Genomic DNA, 27,443 nt, shown 5'->3' with positions numbered 1-27,443 from the left:
CCTTCACTAAGTCATACTTTATTTACTTGTGCACAGTACACTGGCTGTGACCAGCCAGCTAGGAGTATGTCCCCTGAACTGAGGAGACTCTAAATTTCCTGTTTATATATTTTTTCTTTTGTTTTCAAAAATCAACCTCCCTCCTCCACAGTACACTGCCTGTGGCCAGCCAACTCCGATTCAATCCTCAATGGAGGAGATTCTAATCTCTTGGTTATGTCGATCAGCCATGGTTTTCCTGATTAGCTCAGGTTAACAACCCCAATGAAGAATTGCATAGTCAACGAGATCCAGCTGGTTCCAATCACTACAGAGGTGCCACTATAAGTTCCCTCATTGTTTGTTTAAAGTGTTGTGCCAGGTTGGGAGGGGTCAGAGAGGAAGAAATTCTTAATGGTCCCTGCTGGAAAATTGCATGGAAACTGGTGGAGCACCAGACTGGACTTGGATATGATGCTATCTATAAATTCATAACCTAAGGATGGTCTATTTAAGCTCATACTTTAGTAATAGCCAAGTGCATGGATTGTACCTATGGAGCAAATATCCCACACAATTTAGCATTAGAGTTTGTACAAAGAAATCAGAGAAATCAAAGAAAAACAAAACCAACAGAGCATAGTTGGTCCATCAAGGAAAACCACCAATACTGGAAATCTGAAAAAGAAGCATATTCACTTAAAAATTTGTGGTACTCGTTTGTGAAATGGGAACTATAAGTACGTTAAAAGCTCATTGAGCATAAAGCACCTCTTTTAGTGGGTGCACTGGCTGTAAAACTAAAAACTGCTCTGCAGTTTCGAGCACCAGGTACTCAAGTACTGTTTGCATAACAAGAGCTGAAAGGTACTTTAATTATAAAGGAATAGACTGGGTGAAAAGCTCTAAATGCACTTTGTTGTCTAAGTAAATTGATCCTCGCCCTTCTTTTCTTTCCCTTTTACAGGCAAGTACATGTTCTGAGGGGCTCCAGGATATAAAATACAAAGAGCAAAGAGAATAAGTTCATAGTTCTGGCTATTAAGCCACTGATTGTAAACTTTGCAGTCAGTGTTTCAAAAATGAGTGCTAATTATGTAGATATGATGCTAAATGAAAAAATGCATTGTATAAACACCAAACATAATGATTGCTGTGGCATTGTTCTTCAGAACCTAATATTTGAAATATTTCTGCAGAATTAAAAGTGCCAGACTACTTTTATAGAGCAGCTGATGAAAGAAGTTTTCAAGAGGTAGTGGAGGAGATGGCAACAGGGTTGTTTACTTCATCCCTCAGGCACTGTCTTTTATTTCTTTCACAAGTATGGCTGTCACTGTTCAGAATGGAATTTGTTGCTCATCTCTGATTGTCCTTGGGAAAGGTGCTGGTGAGCTTCCTCTTGAACTGCCGCAATCCATCTGGTGCATGTACACCCTGGGACAGGAATTCCTCCATTTTGATCCTGTGACAGTGATTGAACAGCATTATAGTTCCAGTTAGCATGGCATGAGACTTGGAAGGGCTGGTCTGTTACATACTCTGTGGTATTTTCCCTTTACCAACATAATCTGTTTATTGCTGTCGGGTTGATATCAATGTCCTGGTTAAAGTTTAGTTGTGTGTGGTCTGATACTTTTGTATGTAGTCCCTTTAATTATTTTTGCGCAACAGTGCACAAATTACCACAGAACAAAGTCAGCATGGTACCTTCTAGGCTTAAGCATATTTTAACAGGAACATTGGTTCACAATGTCCAAATCATTTCACTTGGGCCCACGACAGCCAAGGATATAGAATATTAACCCACACTATTGCATTTCAAAACTGGGAAATTAACTCAGTAAGGAAAATAAATCTCAAGAGAAACTGAGTCTTGGAGAAGAGCAAAATCATAATTTATTCTATGGTCAAACTGGCATTCAAGTCAGACAATCAGTACAGACATCAAGTAGTTTTTGGAACATAATTGCAATAGAAATGTTTTCATCCAGTCTGGTACTAGATTCCTACTGACTTAGCAGTAGGTAGCCATCCATGGATTCTTCCACATCTTGTTTACAATCTGGATTAAAAAAACAGAATGTGCTGGAAATATTCAGCAGATCAAACAGCATCTGCGAAGATGGAAGCAAAGTTAATGTTTGAGATTGCTGACATTTCATAAAAAAATCTGTCTGGATACAACACACTGTGCAGCAACCACCATCAATGAGACCACAATCAATACAAACTTAAGATCATCAATTTGGCCCCAACTCTCCTTTGCTTCATTTGAAACAGAACCTGATCTAATCTGCAATTAAAATCACTGTCTGACAGTGATTTAGGTTCTGGAGGAAATGTTCATTAATGTCTTCAATGTATTCATGAAGCTTTTGCTTATAAGTAGCAAATTTGCTGGGTTGGAATGAATCTATGCATTCAGCAGCTCCCCTGCTGAACACAAAGATGGGCTTTAATTAATATTAAAGGTTTTTGATGAACAATAAGCCATTCGCACTACGCCCTGAAATCAATAAGAATGATGTTGCTCTGAGCTGAATTAGTTTCTCTTACTATTCAAATTGCGCTGGGAGCACATTGGACATTAACAGATTAGAGCAGGACACACGTACAGGGTAGTTAACAACAACCAGACTGTTGGATGCACCTTATTTTAATCCATTTCCATGAAACTTGAATTGGTCTCACTTTTTTCTTTCCAAATTACGAGGAAGTTATAATTTCAACCATTGTAGTTAAAAAGGCTTTGTCATTTTAGTTTTCAGATTTGCTGTGAAAAAAATGACTGGCTAACGATCAAACAGGAATCTACAGAATATAAAAACAGTTGGATGGCTCCAATTTTTGACATGCATTATTGCAAAATTTTTGTGATTTCTGTTCTGCTGATTGAATAGTTAGGGCTGAAGAACCGTACAATTTCCTCTTCAGAGCTGTCAATTCAAACAAATATAATTGAAACCTATTTCCTCCAGATTTACACAGTACAGTCATTTTTATTGCTATATTTTCTCTTGAGTAACAGGTTAACTTGAACCCTTAACATCTGGTTATTTTGAACTTTATGACTTTGGAACATATTGGAACAAGTGGTTATTTCTGTTGATGCCTCATTATCAATCACATATCGTGAAGCTTCACATTCTGCGGGCCTTCCTTGGTCGGCAGCCATTGTGAGGAATAGGAGTGTTATCTGTGAGTGAAACCACCTGGAGGCCACCCATGCTTAATCCTTTTATGGCAGACTGCAATGAAAAATAAATAGAGGAAATTAGGAATACAGCGCTGAAGGCAGTACACACAGATCCTCAAACACACTTAAAACATATGAAAATTTTATCAAAAACCGTAAACTAAGCTTCCTGATAATTCAGTGAGTTCATATTATCAATAGCTCTTCAAAGAAGGTCCAAGGTTCTATCTAATACCTAGATCTCATCTGAGGTGGCAGTGGAAACATTAAATGGATACTGGTTCCACTGAGCTAGGAAGTGAAAGAAAAACCACCAGGTTACACCTCTTGAATATGATCCAGTGACCTCTGCTGGGAAGTGTATATGAGGTTATGTCAGGAGCAGTCATGATCAAATATGACGCTCACCAATGTTGTGTCGCAGGTTGCACTCAATGTCCCAGCTTCACAATGAAAAGTGTAAATGTATGTGAGGAATTAAAGGTCAATTGGAAGACATGGAACTGTACCCCAGTTAGAGTTAGTGCCTTCAGGACAGGAGAGAATACTAGATGGAGGAGAAGTGTACAAATGGACACAATGCAATACCAATTAACAATGAGATGTGGAGTAGCGTTAATGAGTAAATCAGACACAGAATGACATCATTAGAGACGTAATAATCGGTTAAGACTTAATATCAATGAGAGATGGGGGTAGTGATGACGTAGTGCTATTATTGTTGGACTACTGACCCTATCAAACTATTAATTCAGAGACCCAGGTCGAATCCCATGGTGGTGGAATTTGAATTCAATAAAAATCTGGAATTAGGACACTAATGACGGCTATGAAACAATTGTCAATTGTTAGAAAAACCTATCTGCTTCACTGAATTCCTTTAGGGAAGTAGAACATAGAACGTAGAACAGTACAGCACAGTACAGGCCCTTCGGCACACGATGTTGTGCCGACCTATTATCCTACTAAGATCAACCTACTCTGCATACCCTACATTTTACTATCCTCCATGTGCCTATCCAAGGGTCGCTTAAAAGTCTCTAAAGTATCTGACTCCACTACCACTGCCGGCAGCGCATTCCACACACCCACCGCTCTATGTGAAGAACCTACCTCTGACATCTCCCCTATACCTTCCTCGAATCACCTTAAAATCATGCCCCCTCGTAATAGTCATTTCTGCCCTGGGAAAAAGTCTCTGACTATCCACTCTATCTATGCCTCTCATCATCTTGTACACTTTTATCAAGTCACTTCTAATCCTTCTTCACTCTAATAAAAAAAAGCCCTAGCTCCCTCAACCTTTCCTCATAAGACCTGCCCTCCAGTCCAGGCAGCGTCTTGGTAAATCTCCTCTGCGCCCTCTCTAAAGCTTCCACATCTTCCCTATAATGAGGTGACCAGAACTGAACACAATATTCCAAGTGTGGTCTAACCAGAGTTTTATAGAGCTGCAGCATAACCTCACGGCTCTTAAACTCAATTCCCCTGCCAATGAAAGGCAACACACCATACGGCTTCTTTACAACCCTATCAACTTGGGTAGAAACTTTGAGGGATCTACGGACGTGAACCCCAAGATCCCTCTGTTCCTCCACACTGCCGAGAATCCTGCCATTAACCCCGTATTCTGCATTCAAATTTGACCTTCCGAAATGAATCACTTCAGACTTTTCTGGGTTGAATTTCATCTGCCACTTCTTTGCCCAGCTCTGCATCAAGCCAATGTCCTGGTGCAACCTACAACAGCCCTCTACGTTGTCCACAACTCCACCAACCTTTGTGTCATCGGCAAACTTACTAACCTACCCTTCCACTTCCTCATCCAAGTCATTTATAAAGATCACAAAGAGCAGAGGTCCCAGAACAGAACCCTGTGGCACACCACTGGTCACCGAGCTCCAGGCTGAATACTTTCCATCTACTACCACCCTCTGTCTTCTATTGGACAGCCAGTTTTGTATCCAGACAGCCAAATTTCCCTAAATCCCATGCCTCCTTACTTTCTGAATTAGCCTACCATGTGGAACCTTATCAAATGCCTTGCTAAAATCCATATACGCCACATTCACTACCCTACCTTCATCGATGTGTTTCGTCACATCCTCAAAGAATTCAATAAGGCTTGTGAGGCATGACCTGCCCCTCACAAAGCCATGCTGACTATTTCTAATCAAACTGTGCTTTTCCAAATAATCATAAATACTATCTCTCAGAATCCTCTCCAATAATTTGCCCACCACAGAAGTAAGACTGACTGGTCTATAATTTCCAGGATAATCCCTATTCCCTTTCTTGAACAAGGGAATGACATTTGCCACCCTCCAATCTTCTGGTATTACTCCAATGGACAGTGAGGATGCAAAGATAATTGCCAAAGGGGCAGCAATCTCTTCCCTTGCTTCCCGTAGTAACCTTGGGTATATCCCGTCTGGCCGTACCTATCCTCATGTTTTTCAAAATTTCTAGCACATCCTCCTTCCTAACATCAATCTGTTCGAGCATGTTGCTGTGCTTACCTGATCTGGCTACATTTGACTCCAGACCCACAGCAATGTGGTTGATTCTTAACTGCCCTCTGGGCATTTAGGGATTAGCAATAAATGCCACCAATATCCCAGGAATGAATAATAAAATTAAAGACACAGCAGCACCAGAGACAGAATAACCACCATTGAATAATATCCAAGGTAAAAACTAACATGACTGGAGTCCATTAGTTCCACCAAGGTCACTGAAATGCCATAAGCTAACAATACATGTAGCGTCATGTACCATGCTATGTGATTTCCTCTACCCCACCCTCAATCACTGTTGGACTTGGCACTGCAGATGGGAATGTCATAATTATAGATTCAATCCTGTATCGTGGTTCCAGGATAAAACTCCACCTATACATATACGTGGGACAGATGACCATAATGATTCGCAACCCATGTCAACTTCAAACTGCGCATACTAAGAATCCAAACATTGCATCACATGACAGACAGTTATATGGCAGGAAAGACAAGTTCCATATTGTATATGTGAAAAACATCAGGACATTTGAAATAATTTTATCTTTGCTTACTTATGTTAGGCATAGGAATTAATATTCCCTGGAAGAGAATATACTGCACAGGATCCATTTCAAACCCTGTCCTAGCTGTTTTTTTTGCTCTTTTAGACAGATAAAAATACAGGAAAAAAAAACAGAAGATCAAGGCCCATAAATCTAGCTGCAACTATAAATCTGAATAGTCTGCCTCCTCAATTTTTCTTTCTATCACAGTCTTAATATTCTCATGCCAACACACCCACAGGGAATTTGATAAACACTGGGAGCAAATTATTAAAAGATAATTGTGACTATACAATACAAATCCCTAAAGCAGAACAAGCACTGGCATAACCATGATGGGCTAAATAGCCTCCTCCTGTACTGAAATTTCTATAATGCATAAGGAGCAAACTCCAGTAATTATCCCAATCAGTTATACCAGCAAGTGAGAGAAAATCAAGTGTTTAAAGAATTAAAGTCAGAAGAAGAGGCTAAAACTCAGCATGGAGACTAACACCAATAAGACAGTCTAATGTCATCAGCAGATGCAACATCAGATCTGGTTTTCCAAATAAATATCCCTTGAGATTAATTTGCTAAGAATTAATCTCTGGGATAATAATGAATTCTGAGAAGGTGTCTGAGGGATGCAAAGATTTTTTGAGGCATCAGGGAACAGGCTTGTTAAGCTAAAGGCATTTGCTTGCTTAATTTTTTTTTACAGTAAACTTTTCCTCCTCAGGTGGCAGAAGTTAACCTATTTCAGCAATCTGCCTTATGACATGGGTGATACTGGTTAACTGCTGTTGTGATTCTTTGCCCTTCCTGAATAATCTGCAATTTCTTATGTTTATAATTTTAATAATTTTAGTGAAAGCATAAATAAGTGAATATATAGACCACAGGAAGTGCCCCTCACAAGAAACACATCTAAGGACTGTTTCAGTAATGGTCTCATTTCATTAATAATAAACATTTATTTGAAGAACCAATGTGAACCAATCTTTTGTTTCCTTAATTGTCCTGTTTACCACCCCTTACAGCCATGAATCCTTAGCACTGTGGTTGGTTAATCACTCTGGAAAAATAATAAAATTATGATACCAAATGTACAGGCAACCCATGTTGGTAGGAATATTTTGTTTAGCAAGCTGACTGCTTTTCTGGGTGACTTGATTGACATTATTGTGCACGGGATCTTATACTGGACTGGTAACTGGTAACCAGCGCTCTGGATTAATATTAATGATGAGTTCAAATCTTATCAGGGCAGTTTGAGAAACTGTATTTGATTTAAAGATGCTTGAAACAAATTAAAACAAAAACAATTCTTTAGGAAAGGGAACCCAAGCCTGTTTTGATCTGTGTCTGATTCTCCCACACCAATACGGCTTGCCCCCCATTTTCTTCTGAAGTAGCCCAGAAACATACCTCAGTGGCTACTTTCTATGAGGATACAGTTGCCAGTAATGCCCATATTCTAAAGGTTAATGCTGAAATAAATGAGGATATGAATCAAAATCAGACTGATGGGAAGAACGTTTCTTCTTGGCGAACTATGAAGACTTTCTCAATCTGGTTGTGGTGAGAAGTTTCCCTAGTGCAGACACCTGCCTGACCCACTCCTGACTAATGTTTGATGCTGTCACTCTATGGTATACATGAAAACGATTCCATCATGCAGCGTTATCATCCTTTGCCTAAATAAGCACAAAGAAGTCTAGGCAGTAAGTGCTGAACTATATTCATCCAAGATAAGTTTCATTACAAAATCCTAGGTATTCACTCTTTTCAATGTAGAACAAGCTTCTAAATATCTTGGCTGTTGTCTAGTCAAGAACAGATATGTAGAGTTAATGCTGCATATTATTGTCTATTGTTGCAGACTGCAATGAGTGTTTCAGAACAACAGATTATTTAAATATATAGCAACAGCTTGCAGAACAAATATACATGGTGATCTCATCTGCTAGTGAAATGTCTTCCTTCACACTGGAGCTGTTGCATGAGACACACAAGGGTAATGTCAATGAAGAGATGCAAAGGGATCAGCAGGATCCATTTCAGCAACTGAACCCTGTAACTCACCAGCCTGCCAGGTCCCAAACCCTTCACCACCACACGCACAAAGGATATTCCTTGATCAGTTGCTTTCTGCCAACAAGACAAAAAACATGAATATTTTGTTTAGGATTTTGTTTTACAGGTAATGATAATGCTTTAAAGTGTGTTATTTCTTACTTTTTGTAATTTATTCATAGAATCCCTACAGTGTGGAAACAGGCCCTTTGGCCCAACAAGCCCATACCTACCCTCAGAGATTCCCACCCAGACCCATTCCCCAAACCCACCTAATCTACACATGGTCAATCCACCTAGGCTGTACATCTTTGGATCATGTGTGGAAACAGGCTGTTCGGCCCAACAAGTCCATGGTGACCCTCGGAGCATCCCATCCAGACCCATTCCCCTATAACCCACCTAAACTACACATTCCCGAACACTATGGGCAATTTAGCGTGGCCAATCCACCTAGCCTGCACATCTTTGGACTATGGGAGGAAACTGGTGCACCCAGTTGAAACCCATGCAGGATCAACTCCACACAAACAGTCGCCTGAAGGTGGAATCGAACCCGGGTCCCTGGCGCTGTGAGGCAGCAGTGCTAACCACTGAGCCACCGTGCCGCCCCATTCTACTCTCCCTCATTACTGATGCCACCTCTTTTTGCTCCCATACAACCACTCTGTATTGTGCTAAAAACAGATCTTGAAATAATTTCACCGATTTTTCTCTAATGCTAAGCAATCTGTCATTGTCTGCTTAGTTCAGGTGGTAGCACAAAGCCCCATCTGGTGATTAAAAGGTCTCATAATACTGTTTGAAGGGCAAGATCATTTTCATGGTATCCACTTGGTTGTAAGTGGATTGCCCTCACTGCGATTTCCAGCATCAGCTTGATAACAAAATTAATGGCAAGCTTTGGGCGGTATGAACATCTTAGATAGGGAGCTCACTGTTCAAATAGGTACTTGGTGCTAACAGGCCAAGGTTTAAAAGGCCTGCAGCTGTGTAAAGAAGGCAATACACATAAATATTGTTCAGCCAGGAGATTTAAAATTTTAATTCTCAAAGAATGTCTGAGAGATCTGCATGAAGACACAACACGATGTGATTCACTGATGAAGCAGATTTAGGTTGGGCCAGAATACTGTCAGTTTCAAGGAAATCAGAACAGCAATACGACAGTTAGTGTCAATGTGACCTTAGCTTCCGTGCTGGAGCTTACACATTTTATGATAACTGTTGTTAAGCTGTTTTTGTACTTCTTATGTGTATTTCAAATGACTGTCTTTCTTAGTTAAAACTATTCTTGGAAGAATCATTTTAGCAGTTAACAAATGAACAAAAGACATTCAGTACTCAAAAAAGTGAATCTAGTCTGTTCCGTCTCAGTGATGTGTGCCAGTGGCAAAACACTTGTTTTAGCTGCGTTTTTCTTAAAGTACAGTTCACTGCTGTTGTAACCAATTTACTTTGAACATTCTCCTTTTAAAAGAAGTTGATTGCATGTGAGCAAATTAAGGAGTTAAACTTATATGTTGAAGAAATTCATACACCATTAAATCTGCCAGAGAAACCTGACACAGGAAATGTTGCAAAAAGTAAATACACATACACTATTTTTAAAAAAAAAACCTATAGATTTAGTTACCAGTGAGTCATCCATAGGGTGCTCAGAGCAAATCAGAGCATGTGTTATTATCGACCAGAACTAAGATCGTATCAATGCGTATGTTACCTTAAAACTACAGGAAGTCTGAGTGAATTGATTCAGACAGTAATTGATGTTGAGGCCGGAGATCAGATCCCAGACTTGGTTTGTAATTAAGAGTCTGTAGATATTGTTGGATCTAATATTGGGTGTTCCAGGAGAGTTTTCTCCACAGCGTAAGTGACTGCTTTTGCTTAACCCCAAGACAGTTAATGAAAGTGTCAGGTCTAGTGTTTTGTTGTTGAGAACACAGATGAGATTGAGTGAAATAAGCACAATTTTCTTTGATTGTTTACTTGGCATCTATAAAACAAAGCAGCTTAATAATTCTTATTTGACTCTGTCAGTCAATCTTCAGAAAGACACTTCAGGGCTTGGGCAAAAGACAAGCAACTCAGTTTTATTCAAACAGGGAGTGGGTGGGTCCTACTATTGTACCCTTGGATTTCAGTACGGTAAAATTACATACGAAGCAGTATTGAATACACTCATAGACATTAGGCACACCCCATTATTGTACTCAGGAGAACATGTATTACAGACCCAAAACTTGTAGCAATAGGTATAGATATATATAAAACAATATTTCATTTTGTACTGTTTGTGTGTGTATTTTTGTTCTGTTAATCCGTGAGTATATGGTAATAGCACACTCTGCTGGAGCTACTCTTTAATGTGCAATATTAAACATACAGTGAGGTGTGTGTGTAAGGGATACGTCTGTAAATAGTGACAATTTCCCAGAATTTCCATGCAAATTCACAGACTCCCTTATCCAACTTTCAAAGCAAGAAAAAAATGCAGTATTAACATATAGAACTTGAGATAACTGGCTACTAAGTAAACATGCATTGAAAAATCTATGCTTTACACCAACTGTAAGTCATAAATAGCAATGAGTTTCACTTTTTTTGCAGTAATGTTAAAGCATTAATTAAAACAGATTGTACAGCTAAAATACAAATGCTGTGAGGACTTAATAAATTGAATATTTATGACAAATAAAATGGTAATAGCAATATTAAAATACTGCAATATTTGCAGAAAATTTTGTAAGTAATATAAAATGAATGTATTACACTGGAAAATTAGTTAGTGAGGCTTAACACGTTATCACATAAGAGACACCATTGTAGGAACAGCATAAACCTAGATGCTGCAGACAAGAAAGCAAGAAAAGGTCTTTCCACTGATCCAGCTCACTGTCTTCCATGTGGTATTTTGAGGGATGCTCTAGGCAAAGTTTTGAAAAAACTAGCAATGGAGCCTTTCACTTCATCAAAAAATATTTATCATGCTCTTACCAAAAAAAAAACAGAAAAGCAGAAACAAAGAATCCATTTCTAAATTAAACTAATTATGTGTAATTGTGGACTCTTCTCATATTTCCATCTGAATAATGACAAATCTGAAAGGGTTTGCAATGAGATCTTGAACAATCATATGTTTTTATTGCAAGAGATTAAGGCACCATTATAACCACCCACTCAAGTTAATCCTAGTCTTACTGCAGATGATTAGGATGACCTGTCCAGCATCACATTTCATTTCAGTTTAATTCTTTGCCACCTGACAATGTTTTCTTGCGGCTTCTCTGGTACTCTGCAATCATCTTACATTTTAAGATTGTTATGCTTTGTTGCTGGTAGTCAACAGTGAGCAGAATGCCTGCAAATTGATGGGGTTAGTTCACAGAATATTTGTTCATAGCGAACTCACAGATTTGGGCTCATTGGGGTTTTGGGGGAAACAAAGATGTGAAAGGAAACTCAACATGGAGAGATAAAACTGGTCCTGCGTGCCTTTAACAGCATGGTGAATTGATGTCTGGCAGCTAATAAAGTGAGTTGTTTTTAAACTGACTGTGCACCTGCATTGGGTGGATACAATGAGAATTGCACTTCATCCTCTCCAGAGGCTAACCCGTCCACACCATTCTCTGCAGCTTGAGATAACCATGTTCAGGACCATGGACAGATACAAGAAGATCAGGATGCACTTAAAGAATCTACCAAGTTAACAATATCACAGAACCGTGAGTGGTTAAATAACCCTAGACTGCATGCCATCATTAGTTATCTCTCAATCTGTTGCATATTTGCAGCTCACAGAAGCAATTCCCCAGACAAACTTGTAGTCTCTTTATTGCATCTCACACGAGTCAAGGATAAGCATTAATGCTGAATGTTTGTGTTGAACAACCAATTTACATGTTGTAATATCCATGTAGTTCAAAAACAACACATTCAATATTCAAGGTGAAAATGTGTAATTATTGCTGATACAAGGTTGAACATGTTGGTTAGCCACAATCTGTCACAGTGAAGATCCTTCAACATTACTAGCACCTCAGGACTAACCTTTTGCTTATGCAGGATGACACAATGCAGGATGAAAGCCTCTATGAAATGTCTGTTACAGAGGCATATCTGCTCTGCCAAGGCACAAGTAACCATAATTGCACTTTGAGACGTGCCTCATGTTTAACCGTGACTTGGGACAGTTCACAGACATGGGCAGACCCTCATTCGCACAGAGTTAGAAAATACCTCATGTTCCAACTCAAGTGAAAGCAAATTTCCCGTCCTTCAAATTGAAGATGCTGAAATAGAGTTTAACTCCCTACAACAATACAAGAAAGCAAAGACTGACCAAAAACAATTAAGGGCAACAGAAACCCAAAACAGACCTAGATATGCTGCACCTGCCAAAACAAATAAAAAGAAACTCCTCCACAAGAACATCATTAACATTCATAAAGTGTGGTTTGAAAAGTACCAAATCTGAGGGATTGCAAAATTGAGTGAGTAGAAAGGGTAGTGGAAAGCTTTCCTCTCCACATTTTTAAGCACTAATTCTTTCGTGGGATATGGACATCACCGCAAGGCCAGCATCTGTTGGCCATTGCTAACTGCTCTAGAACTGAGTGACTTGCTAGGCCATCTCAGGGGGCAGTTAAAAGTCAACCAAATTGCAGTCCACATTCATACCATTGGGCTGCAGGGTTCCCAAGCGAAATATGAGATGCTGTTCCTGCAACCTTTGGGTGGCATCGTTGTGGCACTGCAGGAGGCCCAGGATGGACATGTCATCCAAGGAGTGGGAGAGGGAGTTGAAATGGTTCGCGACTGGGAGGTGCAGTTGTTTGGTGCGAACCGAGCATAGGTGTTCCACAAAGCGGTCCCCAAGCCTCCGCTTGGTTTCCCAGATGGCGTATAGCATCAATTATTGCTGAGCTCCAACCTGTGATCGATCAGGAAACTGTGTGGAGACAATTTACAACTGCCCTGAATGAGGGTAGGTATGGAACTATACTCACCTCATAGGGAAAAGGAAACTGTTATTCATGAATTTATGCGATCAACAGACGGAGCAATGGTAGCAGTTTCAACATGAAATGCTCCTTGTGAGGTAGAAAATGGGTTAAATGCCGAGTAATGCACACTTTGCACTGTTCAATCAAACACTGCAGAGCACTTCAACAACATTATTCCAATACTCAAAATACGTAGGTATATGGGGGAAGGGGTAGGGTTTGCAAATCCACCCCCTTAAGACCCAAGCTGGCTAAGTTCACTGACAGGATGACCAATCAGAGAAAAGTCACCTGCCCCATCCCTATAAACCGATTAGAAGGAAGCAGCAAGGAGCTGTCCTCCAATCTCAGGCTTGATCTCGCTCTTCTTATTCCTGATAGGCTCACTCGTGAGGTGACCAAACACAGGAAAGAAGTAACCCATGAATGGAAGAACAGAGAGCAGTTAGAAAAGTAACTTATTGCAGTGAGGCAGTCACCGGTAGAGCCTTTAGCCAGAATGGTGGAGGGGGGAAAGGCAACTGGAAGAAGGTTTGTGGAGGAAGGAGTCCAAATACCCCATAAATGAACACAAATATTAAAGCTACTGTTACTAATTGACTGCATCACCAAATTAATTTGTTTGAGAGAATGAAAATGTAGACACTGAAAATCACATAGTAACCTTCAGGAAAATCTCATGAGGACCCCTTGGAAAAAAAAATGACTCCTGCATCTCTTCTATGGTAATGATGTCCCAATACCAAAACAATGTTGTAATCCTTACTGTACAATTCCAGTACTGGCAATTCCAGTTCCCCTATCAGCGACCGTTGCAAATTAACTTATAGAATCTACATAGTCAACAAAAAGAGAAAACTATCACATTATTTTGGGCCGGCTGGATTCTTCAGCTAAAAGACGCCAACTTCAAAATAGTGTGCAACTCAGCCTCTGAAAGGTGTTTAATGAATTCTGAAAATGGCAGTCAGTAAAACTAAAAGCAGCAGTGAAAGTGCTTTTAGGTGGTTTTCCAGTTGCTTCGATGAAACACAAAGCCAATCCATTAAACAGGTTTAAAATAAGCATTCATACTGGCAAAGGAAAACTGCTTTACCGCTGCTGCTGAAATGCCGGCGGTCTGTGCTGCAACTGGGGTCCCCTTCTTGGCGTTCTTAAATCCTTCTGTACCACATGAAGTCCGCACCATGCTCAGTCCGTCATGGGTGGTAACGTGAATGTGTGTGCTCAGGAAAAAAAACAACAACATCTAAATGATAGAAAAAGTGAGGCAGAAATCCCTGAAAATTTGTTAATCATATTTCAACTTGTACGCATTTAGAGTCATAGAGTTATACAGCAAGGAAACAGACCCTTTGTTCTAACTTGTCTGTGCTGACCAGACATCCTAAACTGATCTAATCCATTTGCGAGTATTTGGCTCATATCCCTCCAAACCCTTCCTTATTGATGTACCCATCCAGATGCCTTTTAAATGGTGTAATTGTATCTGCTTCCACCACTTCCTTTGGCAGCTCATTCCAAACATGCACCACCCTCTGCATGAAGTAGTTGCCCCTCAGGTTCCTTCTAAAGTTTTCCCCTCTCGCCTTAAACTTATACTCTTCTAGTTTTGGACTCACCTACCCTGGGAAAAAGCTTTTGGCTGTTCACCTATCCATGCCCCTCATGATTTTATAAACCTCTGTAAAGTCACCCCTCAGCCACCGATGCTCCAAGGAAAAAAACCTGAGCCTATTCAGCTGTTCCCTATAGTTCAAACTCTCCAATCCCAGCAACATCTTTGTAAATCTTTTCTGATCCTTTCAAGTTTAACAACATTTTTCCTATAGCAGGGAGACCAGAACTGAATGCAGTGTTCTAAAAGTAGCCTCACCAAAGTCCTGTACAGCTGGAACTTGATGTCGCAACTCATATACTCAATGCACTGACCAATGAAGGCAAGCATGCCAAATGTCTTCTCCATCACCCTGTCTACTTGCGACTCCACATTCAAGGACATATGTGCCTAAACTGCTAGGTCAGCAACACTCCTCAGGGCCCTACAGTTAACTGCATAAGTCCTGACCTGGTTTGCGTTACAAATATAACACCTCACATTTATCTAAAATAAATCCTATTTACCACTCCTTGGCCCATTGGCCCATCTGATGAAGGTCCTATTGTACTCTGAGAAAACCTTCTTCGCTGTCCACTACACCACCAATTTCGGTTCAACTGCAAACTTGCTAGCCATATCTCCTATATTCACATCCAAACCATTTATATAAATGACAACAAACAGTGGACCCAGTACTGATCCTTGTGGCACACCGTCGGTCACAGCTCCAGTCTGAAAAGCAACCCTCTACCACCACCCTCTGTCTCCAAACTTCAAGCCAATTTTGCACCTAATTGGCTAGCTCCCTCTGAATTCCATGTGATCTAACCTTAGTAACCAGTCTACCATGTGATTGTTTGAATCTCATTGAATGCTTTGCTGAAGTCCATATAGACAACATCTACTGCTCTGCCTTTATCAGTCTTCTTTGTCACCTCTTTGAAAAACTCAATCAAGTTAATGAGACATGATTTCCCACACACAAAGCTATGTTGACTATCCCTAATCAGTCCTTGCCTTTTCAAATACACGTAAATCCCATCCCTCAGAAACCCCTCCAACAACTTACCCGCCACTGACATCAGGCTCACCAGTTGAGAGTTCCCCAGCTTTTCCTTACCACCTTTCTTCAGTAATGCCAGAACATTAGCCACCCTACAGTCCTCTGGCACCTCATTTGTGGCTGTTGATAATATAAATATCTCAGCATGCAGCCCAGCAATCTCTTCCCTAGCTTCCCACAAAGTCTGGGATACACCTGATCAGGTCCAGGGGATTCATCTACCTTCATGCGTCTTAAGACATCCAGCATCCCCTCTTCTGCAATATAGTCACTTTCAAGTCATCACTACTTATTTCCCAAGTTCCCTAGCTTCCATGTCCTTCTCTACAGTAAATACTGATGCAAATATTTGTTTAGTATCTCATCCATATTCCATGGTTCCACACATTGACAGCCTCATTGATCTTTATGAGGTCCTATTCTTTCCCTAGTTATTCTTTTGCCCTTAATGTATTTGTAGAATCTCTTTGGATTCTCCTTAACCCTATTTGCCAAAGCTATCTCATGTCCCCTTTATGTCCTCCTGATTTGCCTTTTAAGTATATACCTACTGTCCTTACACTCTTCCAGGGATTCACTTGATCCCAGCTGTCTATACCTGTCATATGCCTCCTTGTTTTCCTTGACCAGAGCATCAATTTTTTTCTCATCCAGCATTGTCTACACCTACCAACCTTGCCCTTCACACTAACAGCAACTTATTGTGTCTGAACTCTCATTATCTCACTTTTGAAGGCCTCCCACTTTCCAAGCATCTCTTCACCTGCAAACAGCCCCTCCAATCATTATTTAATGTTCATTGAGGTAAAGAATGTTAATGCTGATGTTCCAGATGAAGTACAATTGCACGCAAACTAAAGATTGCTCTACTTTGCTCACACCATAGCGGAGCCCAACATTCTGTACTGTATTCTGATATTTTTTTTCTGTGAACTTTACAATAAGATAAGGGTAAGATTGCCAATTACTGTCAAGTAAGGGACAGTTTAGTGCTGTGGGCAAATTATCATGGGTAATGGGTTGAAATGATCCCAATGTCATTTCAGCCAATTAAAGAAATTTCCAATGTGAGAGTCTGAGTTCCAGTAATCTTAAAAATTGAAAACCAACATCCACCTCCATCCTCCACTGCAGTCCTCCCTGTGAAAGAACATGCCAATTACTTTTTTAAACTACAACAAAATTCTGCATTTATACAGTAGACTTAGCAGTTTAAAAAAAAAACTTCAAAATGATGGAATGAAGAAACGGAGAGGGTTCAGAGAGATTAACCAGGATGTTGCCAGGAATGGAAGGTTTCAGTTATAAAGAAAAGCTGGGACTTTTTTAACTGGAGTGTAGGAAGTTCAGAGGTGACTGTACAGAAGTTTACAAAACAATGAGGGGTGTAGATAGAGTTAATGGTAGCTGTCTCTTCCCTAGAATGGGGGATTTCAAGACCAGGGGGCACATTTTTAAAGTGAGAGGAGACAGAATTAAAAAAAGACATTTTTATACACAGAAGGTCGTTCATGTGTGGAATGAACTTCCAGAGGAAGTGGTGGATGTGAGTACAATTACAACATTTAAAAAAACATTTGGATAAGTACATGAATAGGAAAGGTTTGCAGGGCTTTGGGCCAGGAGCAGGCAGGTGGGACTAATTTAGTTTGGAATTATGTCTGGCATGGACTTGTTAAACCGAAGGGTCTGTTTCCGTGCTGTATGATTCTATGACTATGTCACTGGAAAGAAGGACATTTTAAGAAGGATGATCAAATCAAGGTGAGGGATGAATTTTGAGGAGGGGTTTTAATAGCAAAGAGACAGGGAGAGAGAGATGTGAAAGGCAAGAGACAAAGATGGGGAAAGTGAGCAAAAATTCAGGTGAGATCATATTCAAGCTTAGAGAACAAAAAGATAGGATTGCAATTTTCTGAAATAACACAGGATTCAAGGATGTTTATTTGAATTTAACACTGAAGGTGACTTTAGATGAATGGGGAACATCTCATCCAAAGGATTGGCAGTTCCTTATTGATACACTGGAGAGTCAGCCTCAATTTTTTTGCACACATCCTGGAGTGGTACTTGAACGTACAGCTGCTTGACCAGAGGTGAAGATGCTAACTACTGAAACACAGTTGACACATGAGAGAAACTAGAGAAAGATGTGAGTTCAGGATTGGTCCTGAAGGTACCCTGGATAAAAATTTGGTCTATTGGACAACAGGAAATAAGAAGCAGAAAAATGATATTATTTTCAACCTCAAAATCATAATGTAATAATTATCAAACCTAAACATGGTGTGCTTTTATTAGGAGGGAGTTATTAGTATTTTCCGAAAGTGAACTTAAACTAACTTGAATGGATGATTTAATTTAAAAAAAACAAAAGTTAATTCAATTTTCAAGATGTCAAGAATTGCTGGGGTTTTTATTTATAGATCTAATTCTGAAACATAATGCTTTCTGCATCAAACATGTGAAATTAATTATTGATTTAAACCAAATGCTCACTCTTGTGTAAGATACTATTTACACTAGAATCTACTTCCAGGTTGCAACAACACATTTTGAGTTTTTACTGCCATATTTTCTCTGTCAAAATTCTCCCTTTAAGGTAATGACTGATGCTTGGGCAAGTGGCTACTTTTTGTTTGGTAAGCATGTGTCTCGAAACCATTTGATCACATGGTCAATCAAAGCCAAGAAAAATCTTATCCTCAAGAAAAACCACAGTTGTATGTTCTGGCAGGAATCAATGAATATAGATCAGTATTCAGCTAACTTGCTTATGTTTATTAATTGGAAAAATAAATTATAGAGCCAATCATAGTGCCCTATCAGGTAGTCATCTCAGATTAATGAATCTAGTATCTGTCACTAAACATTGCTACATCCAAAACTTACTTATTATATGTTGCTTTGATGTGCACTATGTGTAGATCTTCAAACTTTTTGCCTCCCCAGCGCAAAGGGCTCTCCTGTCCTGGCATTGGAGGTAGGATACTGTAGGTGACACACAAATACCAATAATTCAACTGTATGAATAATAAGAAAGCTCATATTAAATCTCCTGTTTGGAACTTCCACCATTTTTTTCAATCTACTGGACCGCAATGTTGGGCTCTCTAATTGGGTATATTGCACTACGTACATAGGCACCAGGTCCACAATGGACCAGCATTGTTCCTTGTCCTCCATGGTGACCCAGTTGGCCTGAGGAACTGCATCATTTAGTACCATCTGTGACTATGACCCATCTTTGCTGATTTTAACTGCAGCGAATTGAATCTTCTGATCTTTAAAATAGCTGACACGCTGTGAAGAATTTGTAAGCATGAAGCCAATGAGAGTTTTATCGTAATCACTGTAAAGCCAGCTGGAAAGGTTGAAAGGGATGCAGATCATACCAATGTCTGCAAAACTGTTTTCATTTCAAGTTGAGCCAGCACATAATGATTCTGCTCTATGCATATAAGATACAACAGCAAAATCTCTTCCTATATGTCCTCACTTTATAGAACCGATTCTTGCTGGAGTATGGTTCTGCAGGCATAGGGACCCCTCTGGTTGCTCATGTGGCTAGTCATTCTTTGTAGCGGTAGCTAGGCTAAGTGATAACATATTCATTTAAATCATATGTAAATGGAATTAAGATACAGATAAGCCATGAACAGGCTTGAGGGGCCAAATGGTCTACTCCTATTTCCAGCACTCTCACCTCTGAATCAGATTCTCACTGTCAAGCTTGACTACATAACATTTAGTCTTTACTTCTGCATTATCAAAGCTGTCTTGGGAATGAAATTATAACGTAAGCTGACCAGCCTCTGTGAAAATATTAAGGATCCCACAGCATATTTTTGACAGCTGGAAGGAAGTTCTTTCCATGGCAAACATTCTTTGTTGAAAAAAATGGCACCAAAATAATTAACTGGTCATTATTGCACTATTTTTGGAATACCTTGCTGTGTACAAACTGGCTGCTGAGATTGCCCACAAAACCGTGACAACAATCTAAAACTAATGTATTAACTGCAAGGCAATATGGGATACTCTGAGCACAGAATATAAATTCTAGTTCTTTCTTCATTGGAGAGTGAATACTTGCAAGCCATTTGAACAAGAAAAAAATCAGAGCAGGGTCTAAACCTGATCTCACTCAAATTCCACTTTCAAACAAGGGTCAACGCAGAGTGAGCCTAAATAACAGCCTGGCTATTTTATCTGCTTTCTAACTGAGAAAGCAATTGTTTTGCTGCCTACAAAATATCTTAGATTTTATACCACTAGACAGAAAGTATCTGAAAAAGCTCTGTCTAATTATCAGACAAGAAAAGGTTAAGCACTTTATCAGCAGCTCAAAGCCAAATGAGCATTTAAAAAACACTGCATTTCACTAAAAGCCAGTCTGATTTCCAATACACAAAATAGGGCCTGGTTCCATGTGAAAGACCAGATCATTTCGCTTCTGGCCTTTATTAAGATCCTGTCTCAGAAACCAGGGTTTAATCCTGTTCAGTTTTTACAGCATTTTTTCTGGATAGCCACTCCTGAAGTTGAACTATCTGGTTCAAAATTAGACATTTGGTTTTCCCCAAAAAATATTTACAGTTTAAAACAGTGCAGCTGATAAGGGAGCAGGAATACCTGAAATCTGCTGAAGTCTTGCCTTCTGTTAGTTCTGTGGAATTGTTCTCATTTTCTGCTAACCCTTGTAACTTCACAAAACTTGTATGTACCAAGCAGCACTGGCTCTCCATTGAATTAACACGACCACTGGGCGAAGAACATGTAGACATTAGTATGCATACAAATAAAACTCCACACAGTAAAGCTGAAAGCAAAGATATGTTAGAGATAGTAGGAACTGCAGATGCTGGAGAATCTGAGATAACAAGGTGTAGAGCTGGATGAACACAGCAGGCCAAGCAGCATCAGAGGAGCAGGAAGGCTGACGTTTCAGGCCTAGACCCTTCTTCAGAAATGGGGGAGCGGAAGGGGGTTCTGAAATAAATAGGGAGAGAGGAGGAGGCGGATAGAAGATGGATAGAGGAGAAGATAGGTGGCGAGGAGACAGACAGGTCAAAGAGGCGGGGATGGAGCCAGTCAAGGTGAGTGTAGGGGGGGAGGTAGGGAGGAGATAGGTCAGTTCAGGGAGGTCGGACAGGTCAAGGGGGCAGGATGAGGTTAGTACGTAGGAGATGGGGCTGGGGCTTGAGGTGGGAGGAAGGACAGGTTAGGGAGGCAGGGACGAGATGGGCTGGTTTTGGGATGCGGTAGGGGGAGGGGAGATTTTGAAGCTTGTGAAATCCACATTGATACTATTGGGCTGCAGGGTTCCCAAGCGGAATAGGAGTTGCTGTTCCTGCAACCTTCGAGTAGCATCGTTGTGGCACTGCAGGAGGCCCAGGATGGACATGTCGTTTGAGGAATGGGAGGGGGAGTTGAAATGGTTCGCAACTGGGAGGTGCAGTTGTTTAGTGCGAACCGAGCGTAGGTGTTCTGCAAAGCGGTGCCCAAGCCTCCGCTTGGTATCCCCGATGTAGAGGAGGCCACAACGGGAACAGCGGATGCAGTATACCACATTAGCAGATGTGCAGGTGAACATCTGCTTGATGTGGAAAGTCTTCTTGGGGCCTGGGATGGGGGTGAGGGAGGAGGTATGGGGGCAGGTGTAGCACTTCCTGCGGTTGCAGGCAAAAGTGCAAGGTGTGGTGGGGCTGGAGGGGAGTGTGGAGCGGACAAGGAAGTCACGGAGAGAGCGGTCCCTCCGGAAAGCAGATAAGGGTGGGGAGGGAAGAATGTCTTTGGTGGTGGGGTCGGATTGCAGATGGTGGAAGTGTCGGAGGATATGCGCTGGATCCGGAGGTTGGTGGGGTGGTACGTGAGGACGAGGGGGATTCTGTTTTGGTTGTTATTGCGGGAAGGGGGTGTGAGGGATGAGTTGCGGGAAATGCGGGAGACACGGTCAAGGGCGTTCTCGACCACTGGCGGGGGGGGGGGGGGGGGGGGGAAGTTGCAGTCCTTGAAAAACGAGGACATCTGAGATGTACGGGAGGGGAATGCCTCATCCTGGGAGCAGATGCGGCGGAGGCGAAGGAATTGGGAAAAGGGGATGGCGTTTTTGCAGGAAGGTGGGTGGGAGGAGGTGTATTCTCGGTAGCTGTGGGAGTCGGTGGGCTTGAAATGGATATTGGTTTCCAGGTGGTTGCCAGAGATGGGGACAGAGTTCCAGGAAGGAGAGAGAGGTATTAGAGATGGTCCAGGTGAACTTAAGGTTGGGGTGGAAGGTGTTGGTGAAGTGTATGAACTGTTCGAGCTCCTCGTGGGAGCACGAGGCGGCGCCAATACAGTCATCAATGTAACGGAGGAAGAGGTGGGGGTTTAGGGCCAGTGTAGATACGGAAGAGGGATTGTTCCACGTAACCTACAAAGAGGCAGGCATAGGTTGGGCCCACGCGGGTACCCATGGCCACCCCCTTTGTCTGTAGTAAGTGGGAGGAATTGAAAGAGAAGTTGTTGAGGGTGAGGACGAGTTCGGCTAAGCGGATGAGGGTGTCAGTGGAGGGGGACTGGTCGGGCCTGCGGGACAGGAAGAAGCGGAGGGCCTTTAGGTCATGTGTATGGGGAATGCAGGTGCATAGGGACTGGACGTCCATGGTAAAGATGAGGTGTTGGGGACTGGGGAATTGGAAGTTCTGGAGGAGGTGGAGGGCTTGGGTGGTGGACCAAGGGGGAGAAAATGAGTCGAGTTAGGTGGAGATAAGTTCGGTGGGGCAGGAGCAGGCGGAGACAATGGGTCGACCAGGGCAATCAGGTTTGTGGATTTTGGGAAGGAGATAGAAGCGGGCGGTGCGGGGTTGGGGAACAATGAGGTTGGAGGCTGTGGGTGGGAGGTCACCTGAGGTGATGAGGATGTGGATGGTTTGGGAGATGATGGTTTGGTGGTCGGGGGTTGCGTCATGATCAAGGGGGCGGTAGGAGGAAGTGTTGGAGAGTTGGTGCCTGGCCTCAGCGATGTAGAGATCAGTGCGCCATACTACAACTGCGCCTCCCTTGTCCGCGGGTTTTATGGTGAGGTTGGGATTGGAGCGGAGGGAGCAGAGGGCTGCACGTTCTGCGGGGGAAAGGTTGGAGTGGGTGAGAGGGATGGAGGGGTTGAGGTGATTGATGTCTCGATGGCAGTTAGAGATGAAGAGGTCGAGGGAGGGTAGGAGGCCTAGGGGTGGTGTCCAGGAGGAGGGGTCAGTAGAGGGAGGGTTAGGCTCACGGTTGAAGTAGTAAGCGCAGAGGCGGAAGCGGCGGAAAAACTGCTCAATGTCCAAACGTGACCGGTATTCGTTGATGTGTGGGTGGAGGGGGACAAAGGTGAGCCCTTTAATGAGGACTGACCGTTCGTCCTCAGTAAGGGGGAGGTCTGGGGGGATGGTGAAGACTCGGCAGGGCTGGGTGTGGCTGTCTCCTCTGGAGCTGCTGGCTGTGGAGGCGATGGGCGGAGCGACGTCGGAGTCGGTGGTGAGCCGTGCGGCGTCGGCTGGGGGCGGAGTTGCGTTGGCGTTGGTGGGCGGAGTTGTGTCGGCGATGGGCACAGCGGCATCGGCGGTGGCAGCAGCGGTGACGGTAGGTGTGTCCTCAGTGTCTGTGGTGTTGGCCTTGGAAATGGAGGCGGTGGCATCAGTAGTGATGGCGTTCGCTGTCTCGGAAGTGGTGTACCCTACTGAATTTAGTTACTGCATTATTCAGAAATTACACAATGGTTCTTTCACAGTGGAATATTACTGCATCTTTATCCTGCCATGTTACCAAATTCTAGGTTTCAAATCCACCACTTTGGTTAAGATGTGGAGGTCAAACGTACATTCTTCTTGATATGATTGTTCAAATCTGCTGTATTTTTACAGATGCTGCGTTTTGAGTCAGACTTTTGATAAGGCTGGTTTCTTTAACAGTATTTTCCAAACTTGCGACCACAAGTACAAGGGCAGCAGATGCACAGGAACCACCTGCAAGTTCCTCTCCGAGCCACACACCATTCTGACTTGGAATTAAATTATTGTTCCTTTACAGTTGCTGGAGCAAAATTCTGGGACTCAGCCTGCAAAAAGCACTATGCTTGTACCCATAACACTTGGACTACAGTCGTTCAAGAGGATGGCTCACCACCATGTTCTCAAGGGCAATTACTAATGGGCAACAATTTCTGTCACATCCTATGACAGAATTAGAAAAAAATGGGTATCAAAAATTAATTGGATGGGAAACAAGAAGGGTCTCCACGATGCAACCAACATTTTTTTCCAAATACCATCAAAATCAAATGAATTGGTCAGTCAACAATTACATTTATTAAAATAGTATCATCCGAATTAGAAATAAGAAAGCTGATGTTGAATTAGGAGGAGAAAATTAGAAGCAATGACCAACAGTTTTTTTTATAGAACAAAGAAAATTACAGCACAGGAACAGGCCCTTCAGCCCTCCAAGCCTGCACCAACATGCTGCCTGTCACAACTAAAATGCCCTACCCTTCCGGGGGCTGTATCCCTCTATTCCCATCCTATTCATGTAGGATAAATCAGAGTTGGGTTTTTATAGGGTAGGGAGAGATCAAGAACTTTGGGGACCGAGTTTTAAAAGTTAGGATTGAAGTGGCTGAAGGTGCTGGAACTAATGATGGAGCCAATGAAATGGAGATGCTTGAAAATGTTCAGTTAGGGATGAAGAGATAGGAGCAGATCACAGAGAGAGAGAGAGAGAGAGAGAGAGGGAGGATCCTTTGGCAGGATTTATTGACAAAAGCAATGCTGAGACTAAGAACCAAATCAGTCCACGCTGGAGAGCTGGAAGAATGCGGGCCAACATACTTATTCATTTTTTGACAGATTGAAATCTACAGAAGAATGGTAAAATTACTAGGATTATACACCTTTCATGACCGGTTGTCATCACAAAATACAGTTAACTGAATAGATTTTTGAAATTATCACTTCCTCAGCACTAGACTGGAATGCTTACCTATCAGGATTATTTATTCAAAATAATTGAAACACAGCAGTCCATTTGCACACAGCATGACTACACAAACATTGTCACAGACTCACGACAGTGACACACTCTAATCTAAGTCCTACTCCAGGACATGAGAAGAACAAATAAGTCCAATACTCCAAAGTGGGTCTAAGGGAGTTGGTGCGCTGTGTTGAGAATTTATATAGGGGCCCTGTCTGTCTGCTATGGCAGATGTAAGAGATCTCATGCTGCTACTTCAAAGGAGCTATACTCTGACTGATATTAATTACTTAGTCAAAAACCAGATTGCATGAAGCTTATCACATTACTGTTTTTGGGAGCTTGCTATGTATAAATTGGCTGCTTAGTTACCAACATTTAAAATTCTTAATTGGCTATAGAGTTCTTTGAGCTGTTCAATGGTCATGAAATATAAGTGCTAAGTATTTTTTTTAGTGATCACGGTTAAAGCAGCAAAGATACATGCTGAAATGAAATTTTATAGATGACCACGGAGGAAAATCCAAGCTTATAGGAGCAGGGGCAGGCAATTCAGCCCCTTGAGTCTGCTTCAACACTCTAACTTACGACTGCTCATCTACCTCAACCTATTTTCTCCTGCTAATCCCATATCCCTTGATATTATTAGCATCTAGAAATATATTATCTATATCTTGAACTTAAAGACTGAGCTTCCACAGCCTCTGAGCTAGAGAATTCTTAAGAATTACTACATTCCTCCCCTGATCAGATCCAAATGGCTTGCTCATCATTTTAAAAACTACAATGCTCTGGTTTTACATCTTCCTTTTCCCTAGACAGGAAAACATCCTTTTCTGTATCCAGCTTGTCTAGCCCTCAAAGCACGTTGTGAGTTTCTACAAGATCTCCTTCCATTCTCCCAAAAAAAAACTCTAGCAAATAAAGGACCCTTCTTCAGAGCCATTTCTAAGGAAGGGTCCTGACCCAAAACGTCAACTTTCCTGCTCCTCTGATGCTGCCTGGCTTTCTGTGTTCCTCCAGTTCCACACTGTTATCTCCGACTCCAGTATCGGCAGTTCTTACTATCTCTGACTGAGTTATAACCCCACTGCGAAGCCTCTTCTAGGGATGCCTACCTTGAAAAAGTTATCCTCCTCCCTCTGGAAAGACCTCAGTGGAACTCTCTCCCACTGCAACCCTTTGGTAATCTCTTCAGCCCTGAAACTGCTCAACAACTTACTGAAGCAAACCAGGAACTACAGCCACATTACCTTCCTCAGTACCTGCCTATGGAACCGGATCATCTCCAATGGATTTCAATCTACATTCAGGCCATCCCAATTTGGCCCTGACCGCGACAACCTCTACCCCCATTTCTGAAGAAGGGCCCCGACCCAAAACATCAACTTTCCTGCTTCTCTGATGCTGCCTGGCCTGCTGTGCTCCTCCAGTTCCACACTGTGTTATCTCTGACTCCAGCATCGGCAGTTCTTACTATCTGTAGCAAATAAAGGCCCAGTCTCCTTAATCTTTTCCCATAGAGTGTCTCATCATCCTGGGGATTATTCTGGCGAACCTCAGAAGGGGCCAAGTACTCCAGGTGTGGTCTCACCCAGGTTCTATACAACTGGTGCAAGGCACCTTGAATCCTGTGTTCGATCCTCTCGCCTTAGAGGCCAATATACCATTTTAAAAAATATACTGCAGGCCGCACCAGCATTTATTGACCCCCCCATTGCCCCTTTAAATGAGTGGCTTGTAAAGGCCATTTCAGGGGGCAGTTAGGAGCCAACCACATTGCTGTGGGTGTGGTTTCACATGTTGGCCAGACTGGGTAAGGATGCCAGATCCCCGCTCTAAAGGAGATTAATGAACCATTTGGCTAATTGGTTGCTGCTGTGCCAGCAATATTAGCTTTCGGTGACATATGAACAAGGACACCCCGGTCCCTTTGGATCTCAGTGCTTCCCAATCCTGAAAGAGAGGCGAGGAAGCGGAGACCGGCTTGGGAGAGGCGAAGTTCCAGGGATGCTGTTGACTGCGAGTGAGAGCGACATGGGGCCGAGGGGCTGAACGGCCTCCCCATGGCTGGTCCCCATGGAAACGTGGCCTAGTAAGGCGAGCCTACCCTCACAGTGATGCGCAACTTACTCACCAGGCGCCTCCAGCTTGCAGTAACCCTCGACCCAGCCGCCACAGCACAGCCCGTGGCCCCAGCATCATGAACGCAGGATGATCCCCAAGCCTGACCCCACTCTCGCTCCAATCGAGCTCCCAGGCCCGGACTCGGGCCTGAGGCCACTACCAAAACAAAGGGAGCGGAGCAGAAGAGGTTAAACTAACAACCATATTCTTATTCGTGCCATCAAACCACAACAGAAGTTAACATAAGAATGGACAGATATTTTATACTTTATGGCCATTGAAATTCATAAAGACACAGTTATTTTTCCGTGTTTGATATGTGTATGATTTCAACCACCCCAAAC

The 27,443-nt window shown here is 42.1% G+C and overlaps 1 protein-coding gene across 1 annotated transcript; it reads right to left on the bottom strand.

Moving 5' to 3' along the window:
* Positions 1 to 1,853: 1,853 nt before the first annotated feature.
* mrps11 (mitochondrial ribosomal protein S11) lies at positions 1,854 to 27,405 on the bottom strand. Its single transcript, XM_020526987.2, has 6 exons — positions 27,110 to 27,405; positions 20,611 to 20,739; positions 18,868 to 18,966; positions 14,409 to 14,538; positions 8,310 to 8,375; positions 1,854 to 3,230 (listed from the first exon to the last, which is right to left on the bottom strand). The coding sequence occupies exons 1-6, from the start codon at positions 27,175 to 27,177 to the stop codon at positions 3,123 to 3,125; spliced, it is 600 nt and encodes a 199-aa protein (XP_020382576.1). The 5' UTR covers positions 27,178 to 27,405; the 3' UTR covers positions 1,854 to 3,122.
* Between the last annotated feature and the right edge of the window lie 38 nt (positions 27,406 to 27,443).

This window comes from Rhincodon typus, chromosome 33, assembly GCF_021869965.1.
Source record: "Rhincodon typus isolate 14 chromosome 33, sRhiTyp1.1, whole genome shotgun sequence".
NCBI classification, from domain to species: domain Eukaryota; kingdom Metazoa; phylum Chordata; class Chondrichthyes; order Orectolobiformes; family Rhincodontidae; genus Rhincodon; species Rhincodon typus.
The sequence above is the reverse complement of the archived record's forward strand: the minus strand, read 5'-3'. Positions and strand labels throughout refer to the sequence as shown.

What these genes read in the sequence shown, in the direction of transcription:
- mrps11 (XM_020526987.2), bottom strand. Translation starts at nt 27,177, where the DNA reads ATGATGCTGGGGCCACGGGCTGTGCTGTGGCGGCTGGGTCGAGGGTTA. An exon ending in AAGACTTCAGCAGATTTCAG is followed by an intron (nt 18,967 to 20,610) that starts GTATTCCTGCTC and finishes TGTCACCTACAG; the next exon opens with TATCCTACCTCCAATGCCAG. An exon ending in ATCAAAGCAACATATAATAA is followed by an intron (nt 14,539 to 18,867) that starts GTAAGTTTTGGA and finishes TTTTTTCCTGAG; the next exon opens with CACACACATTCACGTTACCA.